The 18,595-nt window shown below is 37.6% G+C and overlaps 2 protein-coding genes across 3 annotated transcripts in view; both read left to right on the plus strand.

Annotated features, from left to right (window-relative positions):
* Positions 1 to 522: 522 nt before the first annotated feature.
* Positions 523 to 14,364, plus strand: mapk14a (mitogen-activated protein kinase 14a). The gene is made up of 12 exons (XM_015053594.1): positions 523 to 923; positions 4,025 to 4,154; positions 4,344 to 4,402; positions 8,983 to 9,094; positions 11,124 to 11,153; positions 11,420 to 11,467; positions 11,544 to 11,658; positions 11,742 to 11,813; positions 12,054 to 12,133; positions 12,941 to 13,019; positions 13,126 to 13,299; positions 13,408 to 14,364. Exons 1-12 carry the CDS (start codon positions 805 to 807, stop codon positions 13,461 to 13,463), a joined length of 1,074 nt encoding a protein of 357 aa, XP_014909080.1. The 5' UTR covers positions 523 to 804; the 3' UTR covers positions 13,464 to 14,364.
* Positions 14,365 to 15,267: 903 nt separating this feature from the next.
* srpk1a (SRSF protein kinase 1a) overlaps positions 15,268 to 18,595 on the plus strand; it is a 23,199-nt gene continuing 19,871 nt past the window's right edge. The window contains exons 1-2 of one of the 2 annotated variants that reach the window (XM_015053586.1): positions 15,268 to 15,512; positions 16,146 to 16,200. In XM_015053586.1, coding sequence (XP_014909072.1) covers positions 15,500 to 15,512; positions 16,146 to 16,200 — 68 coding nt within the window. In that variant the 5' untranslated portion in view covers positions 15,268 to 15,499. The remainder of the gene's footprint in view (positions 15,513 to 16,145; positions 16,201 to 18,595) is intronic. The other variant, XM_015053585.1, reaches the window with a different exon arrangement.

The raw sequence follows: 18,595 nt of genomic DNA on the forward strand, positions 1-18,595 counted from the left end.
TTTGTTATATTAGTATGTCCATACAGGCTTCTGGTACTTGTAGTGAAATGGAATATTTAATTTGTTGGATCCAAATGACATCCTGGGAAATTTTCCCCAATTTCTCCAATTTATAAAATAATGTTAAATGTGGTTATTTTCTGTTTGTAAGTGAGGATATACATCAGTATTGCACTTCCAGCAGTTTGACAAATGCAACTATTTTTTGTGTATTTTTTGGGGCCAAAATAATATGAAGAAATATTTTGAACAAAATTATATTTTCATTCCGAACATTATAGGATTCACTTTTCAGATGATGTGAAATCTATTGTTAGATAAAATCGATTTTTTTATTGTCCTTTTAATATTCAGTAATTAATAACATTTATGTAAACTATAAAAAAAAATCAATCGATTCAATTCTTCCTGTTTTTTCACACTTAAAAATAACAGATTTTTTTTTTCCATTTAGTACTCGAACGCAGCATTGGTTTCATTCGCGACTCCTCTTAAAGCTGTATGGAACTGACTTCTCGCGAGACTACACGTAGAAACCTCAGGAGCAGTATCTGACACTGGAAGAGAGGAACAAATGAAAGTGGAGAGTTAAAAGTGTGCACGCAACAGGCGGTGATTCTGCAACTTTGTGTAAGAAAACAACTTGAAGATCTACAACTGCGCGTAGATCTCCAGCAACAAGGGGCCGCCTGTATTATCTCCTGCTGCTGTTGTTTGTGTGACAGAGCTTTTCTCAGCTCGGGGGTAAAGAAGCAGCACGGGGCAGAAAGAGACGGTTGGTGGTCGACGGTTGGTTCTGCAGGAATGTCGCAGAAAGAAAGATCCGGATTTTACCTGCAGGAGGTCAATAAAACGATATGGGAAGTCCCGCGTCGGTACCAGGACCTGTCTCCGGTGGGCTCAGGCGCCTATGGATCGGTTTGGTAAATCACGTTTTCTGTAAAAGTTAAAGTGTGCAGAGTTGAGCCAACTAACTTCTCCATTCATTGAGACGAGGCCTGCAGAGGCTGAAGCTAAACTTAGGTTAGCAAGGTGGAGCTAGAATGGCTCTGTCAACATATATCAAGTTATTTTTTATTAAAATATGATTATTTTAGAACTATCAAACAAATCCAACGCTAAAGAGCAGCATTGTCATGAACTTTATTGCAGGAAGCGACTACTCTTATTTTGTCATTGGATCAGTCCCAAGAATGACTGTCTCGATCACATACTTCACATAGTGATCCGATTCCTCTTCGGTTAAATGGTTTTATAGGACAAGTAGTAATAGTACCGTAGTGTTTTTTTCTTCGATTAATTATTTAATCAGTTACGATCGTTTACTAGCTCTAGTTGTTCGAATGTGAAAAGTCGCTGGCAGATTTACTTCTTTGCAATTAAAGGGCTATGGTTGACCATGCATTGCAAAAGTACATAATGAACAATTGAAAGTGCAGTGAAATGTGTGATTTTTAGGTCTACTGTTTTCAAGTACTGCTTTCCTAATAATAGAAACAGCTTGTTCCTTTGGCAGCTAAATAGCAAATGTACTCTGATAATGAAACAAATCTGAATAACAGAAGCATTCGCATTTTTAAAGCGTAAGGAAGAAGCCACATCTTCCGATTTGCTATTAGTCTATTTTGTGCAAGGGTTGAGCTTTTTCATTGAGTTAATGAGTAGAGGTGGGATACATAGACTTTGAATGTTATATTTTATTTATTGTGATGATAAAATGGTGAAAACAAGCATTTTAGAAATATTTCCAGAATGTTTGGCTGTACTTTTTGTTTCTTTTGTTCTAATAAGTTACTCATCAAACAGGTTATTTCAGTACTTCAGTTACATTAGGTAACACAGCGTACAATAATTGTTTTCAAACATATTTTCAGATGTATTATTTGTTGACGCTCTTATGAAACTTACACTAGTAAAAAAAACTGAATAATGAATCAAATTTAAGAAAATCACACCTCCTAATTCTTTTAATTTATTGGGTTTACAGACACAATCAACTAGAGTTTACTGTTGTAATCAAAAATGACATGGCTTATCACACTACTCATTTTTTCTTGATAAGGATTAAGACTATGATCGTCTTTCCATAGCAGTTATTGCATTCTTTATTATATAGTAAAATATAACTTTAGGATTTAGTGAGGTCTGCTTGAGATGCGACATTTTGGGTGCCACTCCATAAAGGTTTTAGCATCTCAGTCACATGACTCTTTGATCATGCATGGAGGCACAGCATAGTTTAAAGTCCTTTCACCTGGCTCATTGTGTTGGCATGCGGAATGTGAACGCATAGGACTTGAAGTATAACAGCGTTTCAGACGTTACTTCTTTTCCATTGTTAATTTCAATTCAACTCTTAAAATCTAATCGAGAATATTTGGAAACCTCAAAGACTTGAAAGTATCATTTTCTATTAGTTTTTTCCACTGTTGTTCCATACGGATGTATGATTGATCGCTACTATTGCTTATGCTCTATGACTATTGATTACAGACTATTTTGACTATTTGTAATTGACCAACATTTTTGTCTCAGCTTTCTTTCTTTTCTGTCTTCCAAGTGCTCCTATCACTTCTCATGAGCTCTTACGTCTCAGTCACTAAAGTCTGTATCTGGGTTGGGCATCGAAAGCAGAGAAAAGTCCTTTTTGTCTGTCAAAGTATATTGTTTGCATGCAGAACATTAATGCAGGGCATACGCGGAACACCGTGTTACAATATGTTGTGCAGCTCTGCCCTTGCTGCTATCTTAGTAAAACATAATGACACATAGGTGGGGAGCAGATGTTTGTTTTGCAAATGGAAACAGGCATGTGTGCCAGGCGATGAGGTAATCCGTCTCTGGTTAATGACCTCGCCTTGTTTTTTTGTTTGTTTTTTTTCCCTTTAATAAATCAAGCAGTTTTATAGTGATGCATACAATCGATAGACTTTATTTTATCCTGATGCATTTAAGGGCAAAGGGCACCATGCCTGCTCTTTAATATCTGAGCATATCAGGGATTGATCGGGCCAGCCTTCATTTCACTAATATCCTGTTTTTGTAATAAAACCGCCCTAATGTTTGTACTTTGTCAATAAAGCAGGAAATGGGGCACAATTAATGACACAGATATGACCTATAATATAATTTCAAATGCTGTAAATTTGTCAGTCTATTATTTTAGACAAATGGCAAACATGTTGAATTCATAATCGCAAAGATGCAATTCAAATTAGTAATACACCTGTAATCCAGGGATCAAAGTTGTCATATTTTCGCTTAACAATATTTGACAGGCAAGATGCAAGTCTAAATTCAAAAATATCTTTTTTTTTTTTTTTTTTTTGTTTAAGTTTTACCAAATGTACCAGAACCGAAAATCTCAAAATGCAGCTAAAGATTAGAAACATGAGCTTTGATGCATAAATGGAGTCGTCTTGAAATCCCTTCTTTTTCCTGATGGTTTCAAAACCATTTCCTCTGTCAAAGAAGCTGCAGCACATTTTCTTTTGTCTGTGTTTGTAACATTTAGTAGTTGATATGAAACAAAGTCTTTATGTGCTATGGATAAATTCAACAAGTAATGTTGCTGCCGGTAAACAGTCGAGCTTTAAGTGAAGTGAGAAATCGCCACGGTACAGTAATTATTATTATTATTATTCATCTCAGTTGAAAGCTGGTTTCTGCCTGCAGCAGCTTTTACAGTAAGATGGAGGAAGCCGGCTGACGGGGTGGAGGATATGTTACTGTCAGAGACCCGTCCCAATCTGCTGAGACGTGACATTTTCTGCTGATGCCTCCCATTTCTCAGCCTTCAGTTCAATTCACTACACCTTATTTTGTTTTGAGAGCAAACTCAGCCGCATGAGCCGTCTGAAATCTGCTTTATCAGCCTTAATTGAAGAAGCTCGCTTTGCTGCATTTATTGACTTAATACCTATAACCGAATAAAAAAAAAAAAAAGTTACAGTGCAGTCATATATATTTTTTTTGGTTTTCTTTTAAGGTTAAATGTTGTTTTTTTTCCTCTTTCGCTCAACAGTTCTGCATATGATGAGAAACTGGGTTTGAAGGTCGCTGTGAAGAAGCTTTCCCGACCTTTCCAGTCCATCATCCACGCCAAAAGAACCTACAGGGAGCTGCGGCTGCTGAAACACATGAAGCATGAAAATGTGAGTGGGCTGCTTTCTTCTGTTTCTTTCTTCCTGGAGGCAAACAGGCTTAAAAAACAAATACTTATTTGATGCTTAATATTGTTTGTTTGAAGAAATCTGCGTCTCAGTGAAGGTTATATTTTCTGCTCTCTGTGTTTTTAATTTCAGTGTGGCTTTCTTTCTTTCTTTCTTTCTTTTTTTTTATAGGTCATTGGGCTCTTGGATGTTTTCAGTCCTGCTACAAGTCTAAAAGAATTCAAAGATGTGTAAGTTTGTTTGTTCTAGATAATTGCATTAATCCGTGTTTTCTATTAAGAGAAGTATATCTGTATAATTTAACCAGAGTGAAGGTAGCACAACTGGTAGCTTCTGGACAGCAGTCAGTCCAAACTCAGGTTGGAAAACCCCTGGAGTCTGGCCAGCAGACTAATTACATTGGCGCACTTTTTTTTTCTTTCTTTTTTTTTTAAAGGATAGTCTGTTACTTTCTTTACCATCTGGCTGCTACAAAACATTTAATCCTTCCTTATTTTGCAGAAATGCAGACATTTTTAAACATTTTGCTTCTACTTGCAAGTAGATTATTTTGAAATTGGAAGTGCAGTGCTCCTGTTGCAATCTAAAGTCGGCATACACTAGTAGTGGTGTGAATATAATTTGCTTATAATTATCTACACCAGCGATTCCTTTTCTTTTTTCAAAGCAACTTACTACTTCGGACGTTAAAAAACAGGAATTGGATGCATCTGTTTAAATTTATTTAATTCACACAGGGTGAAGATTATAGACATGTGGTCTAAAGCTGCTCAGTACGCCTGCAGTTCTGTGCTACATTTTGGAAGATTATTTTTCTGGTGCTCTGCATGCAAATTCTGCATGTCAAAAATATTTTTGGCCTGTTGGAAAGACTCGCATCTCCCACAGTGCTGCTCACACGCACCAAATATTTCTACTGATGGGAACATTGTGACGAAGGAAAAAGTATTGAAGTTACTTGCTTTTCTAAAATTGTGCAACCAAATATGTATATATCTACACTCGTATTGGGTTAAATGTGTCTTGGTCTATTGCACAGACCACCTTTTTTGGTTTTTTAATTAGTTTTTTGTTAAAGTTCCTGGTGTATTTTCATTTCGTTCCCGCCAGTTTTTAGTTTTCCTCATCAGATGGGCTCTGGGGGGAAAAAAAATGTGGTGCGTCTTCCTGCTTCCGCAGGCGGTTTCACTTTGCATCCTTTAACTGTCCCACACTCATTCCACACGGCATTATCCCTTACACTTTGTTATAGTTATGGGTTTTGACTACCTTCTGAAGTTGTTCAGGGTTATGTAACTTTGGTTGGAGTGACTTCAGGCCCCCCTCCTCTCCCCCCGTTTATGTTGGGACCTTTCAATGGATTATGGTGTCTAAAGAAGACTCTGATCACTGAGCGAAGGGTTTGTCTAGACGGAGATGAAGTCTAGCTGAATTATATCTAAGGTAGTTCTTGTTCTGTATTTACAACTGTTCACTCAAACCATGTGACACGATGCTCCCACCACCATGCTCGCCAACAGGTCAGTATCGTTGGGTTTCAGCCCTCACTCTGACTGCTCTAAATTTTAATCTCGTCATTGTGACTCAACAGTCGAGTCTTTGTCTCATCTTGACCACATTTCTTTTCTCCAGAAGACATTGTGGCTAGACCATGTGAGCGACAGATACTTCAGTCAAGCTTGATTGTGTTTACTTTCTTGGTCAGCGGCCTCTGGGTTCATGTTAGTAATTTGGCTTCACTGTGGATGGTGATGCTGGTGTTCCAGTTAATGATTGGCTTGAGCCTGGCTCGTTCCTTGGTCTGTTCCTGGACAACCCAGACATTCACTTATCCATAATTGCTTGAACCTGTGACCCTGTAGTCTTCAGTTGTCCAGAAGTGCCTCTAAATGGCTTTCACAGTGTATATTTAATATTTCACTGGCTGCTGTCAAACAAATTCTTTTATACTTTCAACTACCAGCTACAGTCAGTCAATGACTGTAGCTGGTAGCTTCTCTTCCTAATGAGACTTACCACGGACTTACCACGCTGACACTTCCTAGGACCTCTAGGTGAATGAAAGTGTATATTTGAGCCTGCATTGATCGTTTAGAAAAGTTTTCAACACTTTTGATCATTTTTATTGATTTAGACGATCATGCTTGTTCATCTAAATCTGTTTCTTAGGAAGCGAACGCAAAGAGCATCCAAAATCAAAATGCCAGAAACTAGGCTCTGAAAGAAAGGAGATGATGGATGTTAACATCAAAAGCAGCGATGGAAGAAATTTATAGTTTTGGCAACAGGAAACTTGACTGCAATCACTTATTCTCTGACTTTTTTTCTGTTGAAAACGAATAAATAAATATTAGTTGTCAAGCAATCAAGAGTTTAGGATTTCTCACAGGTTCGTTTTAGCCTTGGGCGGTCTTTTTAGATGCAGACAAGCCCATTTGTGGATCCCTTCAGCTGCTTCCTGAGCATCTAAACAGCATCGTAACCTCATTATTTGATAACATCTTCGTGTGTAATAGTTGCAAGTTGGAAACAGTAGCTTCATTCAGGCACGATTAATCACGAGACGGTTCATTCAGTGTCGGGCTGTTTGTAGCCGGGACTCTGAAGTGGCATGGTCCCGTTTGTTGACTAAGCTCTAAGCTTTCTACACTCTACTGGTCTGATTGGTAGAAAATACTTATCTGTTTCTGTTTTTATTTGAAGTGGGCTTTTTGTGTGACCGTACATGCATTAAAGGATGCAACCTGCCCTGTGTGGCAGTGTTTCCTGTTGCATAAAAAAAAAAAAAAAAATGGTCACACAGGTCCTTGCCGCATAGATGGTGCAAGAAATGTAGCAGGTGCAATTCTCAGGCTTCACCTTGGAGTCCGTGTCTGTCGCTTCACCACAGAGGTATTTATATCGATGCCAGTTCCAGCTTCTGCATGGTGGATTGTGGGTTTCAACAGACCTGCTTCAATTACCAGAGACTCTAGCAATCCACATTAGAGAAAAGATTTTTTCTGACGTTCTGATAGGTTTGACCTGATCCAGATCTCGCCTTAAAAACCAGATTTATTTCTTTGAATTTGTTGTTAGAGCAGCAGCGACATCTTCAGTAATAATTTTGGAGAAAGGCGATGAGTGAATAAACTATCTTGAGCATGTTGTGCTTGCAATTGCTGTGGTTAGGATAATTGAATGTAAACTGCCATGAGAATGTAGTTTCATTTTGAACAACTTCTTGCACCTTTTGTGCGTTCTCTGAATTTAGTTTTAAACACCTCACTGAACTGCAATTGGTGTTTTGTTTTTTTTCCCACACGATAGTAGCTTCCACACTGAAGAGTGTTGTATACTTAGTATGACTTGCCACCTCCTGGGTGTGACTGAAAATAAATGGGATGTATGAATTTCCAACCTGCTGAAAATAACCTGATTCTCATGACCAATAGGCCTTTGTCTGTCTGAGTTGCTGTTGCCAGGTCAAAAACAAACATGTTAAAAGTTGGTTTGATTTAAGAGGGTTTGGCAAAACCCTGCTTTATTACAAAGAGGGTTGTGCATGAGCAAGTTTGAAACCAGTCAACAGCAACAGTGTTGTAATCTTTTTTTTTTTCCCACTAGAATCAACTCCATCACGCTACAAATCTTTGTCTACATCAACCTTTGAATCTTCCAAAGCTTTAGGATGAATAAAGGAGCAGAATACTTTCGTAACTCTTGATTTTTCATTTTAATATAAAAGTTCTCTGACGGTGCAAGCAGGTGCTCCTGGGCTGAGCCAATTGTCTGCAGCGTAAAGAAAACTGGTGCATTTATATGAGACATCACTTGAGGCCAAACCTCATATCTGCAATGCATTTTAGCTTATTTTTGGTAGAAGTGTTTTGAAAAGGAAGACTCGTGACACTTTAATTTTTTCATAATTGTGGTTTTTATTTTATATTATTATTACCTCTGTGGTGCAGTGGTATTGATATGAATAAAAATATAGCTGCAGTGCTTGTGGTTTGCTATTGCACTAGACTTAAAAGGCTCACGTTGATTTAACTTTTGAGGCAATAACATAGGACTTGAAATGCAATTTCAGAGAAAACCTTAAATATTTACAGAAGTTTGGATTAAGCCAAAAATGGGGAAGAAAAAAAAAAAGAAGAGATTGATTCTCTTGGGTTCTCCTGCCACGCTTCTCTCTCTTATAGGAGAATGGAAAAACATAGGTCACTATTTATACGCCGTTTTTCCAAGGCGGGTGAACCTCTCTCTCTCTCTGTCTGCGTATCTGATCTGTGTGTGCCGCCAAGCACAAGTCCCAGCATTGAAATGTGCTATTTTAAGCCCTCGAACCCCACACTCTGTGAGAATAGAATAGTATTCATGAAACCTGTATTTGTTTAGCAACAGACTGACGAAGCGGCAGCACACTCATCCGTTAGCTTTTGCTCCCGTATCGCCTCTCAAGCGGTGGCGCTCACTCAGTCTTTAAGTGCTTTTGATTAATTTTAAGCTGTTCTAGGATTGGATTTAAAGTATCCGCTGATGCCATTTAGCTCATTTATCCTGTGTGCTTGTCAAGTGATATTACATTTGTAAAGGGCTTGACCTTTCAGTGTCCCGAGAGAGAAGTGAAAAGAAGTAGCTGCAAAACTGGTTTAAGCTTTTATTGCCGTGTGGGGAAATAAAGCTGCGGCCTCCAAACTGGCCTTCCAGAATTAGATTCAAAGAGCAAATTTATTTATTTCAAGCCCCTCTCTGACTTCTGTTGAGTTTGGAAGTTATTGAGATTTCTTGCTTCAACTCTGACGACAATCTTTTTTACGACCGACAGGTATCTCGTGACTCACCTAATGGGAGCAGATCTGAACAACATTGTCAAATGTCAGAAACTCTCAGACGACCATGTGCAGTTCCTCATATACCAGATCCTCCGAGGACTGAAGGTGAGGTCATTCAGGAAGAGCATGTTTCCACATCGTTTTCGTTTTTCGTATTATGCCATCTTTTTAGGGAAGTGCACCAAAACACCCACACACACACACACACACACACACACACACACACACACACACACAACATGATGCTGCCACCGTCATGCTTCACAGTTGGTTTGGTGTTTTAAGGCTCACAAGCTTCCCTCCCGACCCTCCCACCCCTTTTTTTTATTCAATTACAATGAGGGTCGTTATTATCAAACTCTTAAATTTTACTTCCATCAGCCCACAGGACTCCAAAGATGATTTTTTTTTTGTGCTCGAGTCCATTGATAATCTATAATCTGGCTTTTTATGCTGCTTCTTGATAAAAGACCAATATTTCACCGTGACTAATAGATACCATTTTCTCATCGTCTCCTTGAGAAAAACACCTTAAAATACACACACAGGGATCAGAGGCTTACACAGCCATGACATTATCATCTGGGATTTACTTAGTCGCTAAAAGGCAGAATAATCGTGGTGTATTTTAATCTTCTGTATTTAACAAAGTAATAAAAAAAAATCATCTCCTCTGGCATTAAGGAAGTGTAAATAATTTTAATAATTTCAGCTGAGCTAAAATAAGAAATGGTCCGAGTTAAACTCACACAGAAAACAAAAACAGCTTCCTTTTATTCACAGTGATGAATTTAGCAGAACATGATGTTTAAGGCATATGTATAATCTATGAAATGGATGGGATTAAAGGAAGTAAGTTTGTTTTTTTTGTTGTTGTTAGAATACCCTACGTATTCAGCTTATGGTTAAACTGTTTTATCTGCCAAAACCTCAGAAATGTAAGACTAAATTAATAATAAAATAGTAATACATTTACAAAGAAGTAATTAACTCAAATATTTATATTATAGAAAATGTTTTTTTTTTCTTTTCTTTATTTTAGACTTTCTTGATCCCCATTTCCATTTTTTTCTTTAAATTTGACTTATTTTACATGTATTCTTGTCTGGAAGCGATGTTTAATTTTTCACTTTCTACACTTAGTTATTAAAACTAGCTTATTTGTGTATTTATTTAGTGCAGTACTTTATGTGTTCCTGCTTTATTATGGAGTGGCAGCAGCCTGTTAATCACACTATCAGTGAGACATGATGGACAGCTTTGAAATAAATACTGATTGATGGAAGTTGTTTGTATTTTAACATTTGAGTATTTAAATTAGATTTATATTTAGTCTCCATTCAGGCAGTTTCAGTCCTTCATAGTAATGAATGCTGTACATCCTGAAAGCTGGGTCTGATTATTCTTAAGGGTTTTTGGTTCTACATTCTGTTTTTTTCAGGACTAATCAGTTTCTCGGGTTCAAACCGGTGTTTCTGCCAGTTCTTTGTCTGTCTGCATCTTAGTGGTTTGGAGTTTAGTTGCATTTTTTGGCGCTACACATATACTTTCAATGCAAGTCCTGTTTCATTGTTCACTAATCGGCTTAATGTGTTAAGTTGGTGCTGAAGCATGTCTGTCTGTTCCTCCATAACAATTGGAGGTTTTTGTTGCTGTGAACGCTACGTGTTAACGAGTCACTCTAGTAAACAAGTTCTTTCAGTAAAAGTACTGGTTATACAGGTACTCTACGTGCATGCACAGGCTTTCCGCTCGAGGACTGGCATCGTGGATTAATTTGAGTTTCTAAATTGTCCTTAGGAATGATGATGCGTATATGAGTGATTGTTTGTGTGATGAACTGGAGTCTGTGGTATTCCACACCTCTCGACCTTTAGTTTCTATCTTCTCGAGCTCGGATCTGCTAAAATCTCTGCTGTGATATTTTGTCGAAGTTTCATGGCATTACTTTTACTATGGATGTTATTTTTTTAATGAAAATTATTATTTGAACAAAGCATAAATGAAGTATCTAATTTTCCTGAACAAAAATCAATAAACTCTCCACTTATCATTCCAATTAAAACTTGAGATGAATCAGTGGTTCCAGCATTCTGTCAGATTTTCTAACGTTTGTATTTTTTTCTGTTCTCAGTATATCCACTCAGCGGGCATCATCCATAGAGTAAGTGTTTAGTTCAACCCCTGTCTCACCAATATTACCATCTTTAATGCTGAATTTGGGAAAAGTGGAAGTTGTCATCATTAGTCTTTGCGTAGAGTGTGCAATTTTTAGATGGCTAACATTTCATCATGCCAGCTATGCAGCATTTTTTTAATTTTAAGACGAGTGAAACATACATGACGATTATTTTTAAAATACAAAAATACATTTACTGTCTGGACTGGACGACCAAAATGTCTCGCATTCATTACTTTTCAACCTCGCAGGATTTGAAACCTGGCAACCTTGCCGTAAACGAAGACTGTGAGCTAAAGGTCAGTAAGCTCTCTAATTCACACCATTTTATCTAAAATGTTTTACGGATGCTAATATTTGCCTGTCTCATATCAGATATTGGACTTTGGCTTGGCGCGGCACACTGACGATGAGATGACCGGCTACGTTGCCACGCGCTGGTATCGTGCTCCAGAGATCATGTTGAACTGGATGCACTACAACATGACAGGTTGAGTCAGTTACGATCCCGTTACCGTTTCCTTATTGAGAGCCTCTCTATTAGGTCAATTCTTACATTTGTGTTTGTTTTAGTGGATATTTGGTCGGTGGGATGCATTATGGCAGAACTTCTAACTGGGAAAACTCTGTTTCCTGGCTCAGACCGTATCCTTTCCATGAGGTGGAGCGCAGTTGGAGGAGCATTCACTCTGCTGGATGTTTTTAATTGTCCGGGCAGATTATTTTTTTCTCCTTGCTGGTTCCAGCTTCTTTGTGAAGTTGTCCTATTATTTTTTTTTTTCCTTCAGGCTATATTAAAATAGTTTACTTTTGTAATATTTGTGACATTTCAGCATTCTGTTGTAGATGAAGTTATGCAGCATCTCCTTGACACAAGCTTTGTAGATATAAACCAGCTTCAGCAGATAATGCGTCTGACAGGAACACCCCCAGCAGCGCTAATCAACCGGATGCCCAGCCATGAGGTGAGAATGACCCACCCTTTGCTTTCCTGGCAGAGAACAGGAGGAGGTTGACGGAAGATGTTTGCTGCACAGCCCTCTTATCAATGCTCTGGATTTTATCACAACACATTAGCTCAAAAACTTACCTTCACAATATCATTGTGTGCAGTGATAATGTTGCAAGAGATTGTATGGAATACATTATTTTTTGGGAGGTTAAATTTCAATTGTTGTGATTTTTCAATACGATAGTCAGCCTGTTTGTTGGGGTTTCACCTGTTAGATGACCAAATCTTAATACATGTGGTGATGCATCAGAGCAGTGTGAGATTTTATTTTATTTTATTTTTTTTACAAATGATATACAGTCATTGCAAAATATAATGGTAAACGTTGCAAAGGTTTTAGTTTCAGCAAAAAAATGTTGAGACATAATAGTAATACAGATGGCTTTGTCAATTGTTTGCAGTTAAAAGCAATTATACCTACTTAAATATTCATAATACTGAATTGAAAAAATTTAGAAAAATACAACTTTTTTTCTCAATCTCAACTTTTTGAGGAAAAAACTGAAATATATATTTTCAGTTTTTCCATCTTTTTAGGTTTTATTTTTTGACAGAAAGCTGTAAAGTATCTACTCTCTTCATCACAACGGGTCCATGTTTATTGGAAAATAAAACGAGTGTAAAACTGTGGCCATGCCTCAGAAATTTGACTTCCAAACAGAGTTGGGTTTATGTAGATGGAAACCGAAACGGTCTGTACTGACATGCTGCTGCTTGTGGAGACTGACACTTTGTTTTCTGCATTGATGTGTTTACCCAGGCCAGGAATTATGTCAGCTCTTTGCCTCCTATGCCCAAGAGGAACTTTGCTCATGTTTTTATTGGTGCTAACCCACAAGGTAACAAGCAAAAAAACAAGATTTATTCATTTATTCATTTTTTTTTTCCCCCGAAGCATAGACTGAGATTCAGCTTTATTAACTCGTTGGCCTTTTCTCTCTGAAGCGGTGGACCTTCTGGAGAAGATGCTGGTTCTGGACGCAGACAAGAGGATAACAGCCACTGAAGCTCTGGAGCACCCTTACTTCTCCCAGTACCACGACCCAGAAGACGAGCCCGAGGCCGAGCCTTACGACCAGAGCTTTGAAAGTAGAGAACTGGAAATCGATGAGTGGAAGCGTACGTTTCTGCGTCCTAACATCTTGTTTATGGAGAAAAAAGAAAAAAAAAATCTGAGGAATTTTGATCTTGTTTTCAAGTCTTGTAACATTTTCTCGTTTCTTGCAGGATTGACCTATGAGGAGGTGTGTAGTTTTGTGCCACCTGATTACATGGAGGATTGAGATGAGCTGCAGCTACAACATGTGCATTAATGTTAAAGCCTTCAGGCACACAATACCAGCTATTTCTGAGTCTTTATTTCAGAAATCTTAAGAGATTTTTAAGGAGATTACTACTTTTATATGAAAATGCAAAAACTGGACCAGCAATAATCATTATGTACCACTGATATTGTTTGTTTTGGGGTTTTTTTTTGTTGTTGTTGAGGAATTTCACTTTTGCCAATATTTAAAAAAATGTATGTATTTAAATTTTTAGCTTTTAATTGTTTTTAATTTAAACTTCAACTCGACTGTGACTTCTGAGGCGATGAGACAACGGACCTACAGCTCTGCTGATTTGTTGAGTAACTTATAAATAAGCTGTTTTCTATTAATTATAAAGAAAGCATGCTCATCTACAATCCAGCTGGTCAATCTGTGGTACAATTTTTGATTTACCACAATTACTCTGATGCCTAAAAAGAGAAATCTTTGAACATTTCGGTGAATTTCAAAACACCAGCCTATTTTTTATTTTTTTAATGCTTCTTCAACCCTCCCAGCTGAATTTAAAGACTTTAACATGTGATTTCTTTAGATACTGTGAGATCTTTCACAAGTATATCTGAGCCTTTTCTGGTTAAATCTAGGTAACATGCCCAAAATATGTAAATATGTGTCAGTCTTTATGTTTTATGTGGTTCTAAAGCATCCGAAGTTAGCATGTACATGAAGGCATTGTGTGGTGTTGACTTTGGGTTACGATTTTTAGTATTATGCTTTAACCTGTAACTGCTAAACAGTGTAAAACGGGGAGTTGTATTTATTCTATGTGGAGTAGGTATTTAAGAGCAACAATCGGTCTGCAGTTTACTTGATATCTCCAGTCCTTTAAGAAAATAAATACTTATTTTTTAAGAGACATGTGTTTTGTGTTCTAGTTTCCAAACTGATTAGTTTGTCTTATCTCAAAAGGTATTTATTGTGGGATCTGTATTAATGAAATTTCATAAACCTTATGGTAAGTCTTGTGCTGTGGGAAAAAATAAATTAATTAATTCCATTGTGTTTCTCATTTCCAAAACCCTCCAGTTCTTTGAGTATATAGATGCCTGTGAATAGAGGTATTGAACTTCTGATTGAAAGATGAATGCTAAACCTACTTAATATGCTTGTTTACACAGCATAAGCTTATAAGGTTCTTCCTGAAGTATTTATATCACTTGAACGTTTTCTCATACAACCAGGCAAATATTTTAGTCTCTTGGCCTGTAAAGCTGGTGGACATATCCAAAAAAGACAAGCAAGTGCAGTTGGAAGTCTTTTCACATACAGATTAATGTGAAAGTCGTATAATTTTCCTTTTTATTCAGAATTATGCTCTAGTTTGTGTTGGTCTACCACACACACAACAAAACATTGAGGTTTGTGGTCCTAATGTGAATTTATATGAAGAAATTTGATGGATATATGAATATTTTGCAAGGCACAGTTTAGGACCTTACTGTCTTGTCTCTGAACATAGCACTGGAATTGGTATGAGCATGAATTGTTCATACAATTTAGAGGGAATATCAACTGGAAAAAAAATATTTTTGGACATATTCACATGACATTAACATGCAAACAAATAAGAATAAAAATTCATTATCAGTCAGGATCTCATAAGGAACGTTTAAGCTATGAATCACAGACGAGAAATATTTATAGGCTTCATTCATATTCAACTCTAGTATCTGGCACAAACCATGCTGTAACATTTATTTTGTCAATGGCGCAAACCATCTAACCTCCCCGTCCTGCAGAACTGCCTGGCAGCGTCACTGAAGCCTCTTTTCAGGAAGAACAACCAACCATAAGGTTGAGGCACGAGCACCAATCCCTATCAGTGCCATCGCCTGCAGCTTCAAGCGAGAGAAATTCATGAAAAAGGATTAAAGCTCAGGTTCGGACGTCACTAGGGAAGCTCTGCTTGGGGCAAAACTAGCCAGTGCGCATGCGTGGAACATTCGATCACTGGTGGCGTAGCTAGCTGCTAGGCTACGAATCCAGCCACCATGGAGAGGAAAGGTAAGTCTTTACGCGACAGCCTGCAGACCATTTCAACTGAGTTACGCCATGCATGTGATTACTCTATAGCTGATGTTGCTATTGCTGCTACAAATGTAAAGTGTAGTCAAGCTGTCGTTGTAAATATATGTGGCTTATTTCACCGCGTCTGTCACGCACTGCGCTGGAGCGAGCTTCGTTAGCTTCATTAGCTTTAGCTTCAGTGTCAGGATTAACGTTGTACTTTTAGCTTTCCAGCTCTCTCTATATTTAACACAACCTAAACCCCTGACGGTGTGGTATATTCATGGTATGGCGTGTGATATTACTTCATGCCGTAGTGGCGTGTTGTTGCTGTCCGGTGGCGTTGGTGGGTAGCCCGGTGATGTTATTTAACGGGGTTTGTGCATACACTGAGGTGCACCCATTTATACATTTGTGTATATGTGTGTGTGTGTGTGTGTAAATAAAGTCTGACTGGTGTCGGTAGCCACAAAGACGACACAATTCAATGCACAATGAAGTTGAGCAGAGCCTATAATGCTAATTAAGTTTTAACAGATCTTCTTTGTTTCATGCCTTTTTGTCTCAAGTGTCAACTGCAGATCAAACGACAAACAATGGCAACAGGATTTCTTTCTCTTCTCTTTTCAGTTCTAGCACTCCAGGCAAGGAAGAAGAGGGCCAAGGCGAAAAAGACCAACAAAAAGTGAGGTTTATTGTCGTTTTATACCATCTCCTATTTTAATATTGTGCCAAAGAACATCATATTGACATGCGTCTTGTCAGCTGAGTTCAGTTAAAGGGTGTTGCGTCCTGCGGTTTCACACTTTTCCTGTCACTTGCTGGCTCTGACGTTGATTGTGGCGTGGGTAATTTAACAAATGCAACTCATTGTCTCAATTCATAACAATGGATCCCATATGGCTCACTTCCACAGCTTTCAGAGTTTTGCATCTTGTCTGTGTATGTATTGGCTTGGCTGTTCTGATAATATCTTAGTAGGCTTTATGTTTTATGAAAAACAAGAAATTGTACTTACTGAATATTGCAATGACGGTATTTTCCAGCCACATTCCCCTCACTCCTTTCATTTCTGTCACCCGCCACTGCCGTCTGAGTTTCAGCATCTTTATCACTCGGCTCTAAAAGAGAGTGAAACTTAATCTAGCTTCAAAAATATGACTGGCAAGACAGATTTTCAGTGCATGTCATTTAAAATGTATTCATCCACCAAAGTAATTTGCCAGTGCAATACTCCGCATAAATATTGTGCATCTCTATATTGAGGCAAGGCTTTTGTTCGCTATGTTCTGCTTGAAGTAATTGTTTGGAAAAATGTTAAAGGAGCTGTATCAAAACAAGTCAAACTAAAACATTAAGATTTTTTTTTTTAAATACACCGACACACCGCAATAATTTTAGAACAAATGACAGCTAGTCGTCTCTTATTCAGATGAGTAATTTAGACTTTCAACATACTGTTTAGTTAATTAAGCTGTCCATAGTTTTATTTTACGTGATCCCTGGGAATTGCCAAAACTGCAACCTTTTTTGGAGAGGATGACATATCTAGTAGTGATGGTACAAATCAAGCTTCATTGGCTAAGTCAGAGAGTTGGTCTCACTTGGCTCTTTTCTATAACTTTCAGTTGTGTTTATGAGCATGAAGTGGCCCTGGATAGCAATCTGTGCCACATTTAGGCCATCTTTTTGCACACACTGTACAATATAATTGGGCTGAAATAAATCAACCAAGTCCCTTACTGATAATATTGCCAGGATATGATACAGTTTAACGAAGCGTCGTTTGTAGCTGAGAATGAACTGTTGACATGGACATGTCGAACTGGTTGTTTTGTTGCATCTAACAATGTAATTGTCCTAACGGCACCAGTGACATCCTACAGAGTGTTATGTAACAGCCTGAGCTATATTTAAAACTAGAGAATGAAGAAGCCCACATCAGCCCACTGAAGCATGGCGTTTCTCTGAAAACGTTCCGCTTAGAAATACTTCTCTCCAGGCAACTTGCCGGCATGGCATCACAGCAGAGCTGCCGCTAAGAACTATTTATTTATTTATTTATTTATTTAATTTTAATTACTTTTAAACAACTGCTTCATTTGATATAAATAACAACTTGATTTTCATAAATCAAAAGCTATTTCATGGTTTAGTTTATATTTTATAAACCGGCTTTGACAGAACTGACAGATGTTGAGACAAAAAGTGTGGTTAGATGGCTGTAAAGTGCAAACCAAAGTTGACAAAAGCAAATAATGTGAGAACTTGTTGATTCGTCTCTTACTGTGAAGGATGTTGTGCAAGTCAAATGTGCTGAAGTGGAAGAATTGATGCACCTCCAAAGGGACAAACAAAATGTATTTTTCATGGATTGCTTTTGTGAAAGTTATTGTTGGGGTTTTAATGTTTCCATGGAACATACAAATGATTTGTAATTTTGGATTTTATTATTTTAGTAGAAATGGATTGGATGGGTTAAATAAATGTTTGGTCTAAACGTGTCTTTAAGCCTTGACTAGAAAAGCAGCAGGGAGACGATGTGAGTGAATCCAGCAGCTTAGGCTGAGCTTGTATTTTTTTGTTGGCTCATCATTGATCCCTGAGTGTCTTTGCGTTACTCACAAATTTTAGATTCTTTCTGCTTTTGGAAACTTCTCAAATATTTCAGGATCCAGTGCCTTCAGTCCTGAAATGGATGAGGTTTTGTGCCATGATTGGTTTGAAACTATATCTAGTAGCAATGCTAATATTGACTGCACGATATGTTGTGAATATATTGTCATAATGTAAGTGTGCAATATTGATGCTGATGTAATGGAGAAATATATAATTAATGAAGTCCATATATTTTAAAGGTTTAAAATCACATTATTGCAAATCCCTTACAAGGAAAACTGTCGAGGGTAAAACGTGTTTGTGTGTAGCATGTATCAATATTTATTGTTTTTAATGAAGACAGATCATCCGTCTGCTGACATGGAACCCAATAGTTTTTTTTCAGTGTGCTTCCGTTTCATTTTCGCGCTACTGAAACCTGGAAGCTCCTCGTTGAAATTTTCCTCAAAAAACTATTTATA

This window comes from Poecilia latipinna, unplaced genomic scaffold (genome assembly GCF_001443285.1).
Source record: "Poecilia latipinna isolate Pla-1442-1.1 unplaced genomic scaffold, P_latipinna-1.0 Scaffold1187, whole genome shotgun sequence".
NCBI classification, from domain to species: domain Eukaryota; kingdom Metazoa; phylum Chordata; class Actinopteri; order Cyprinodontiformes; family Poeciliidae; genus Poecilia; species Poecilia latipinna.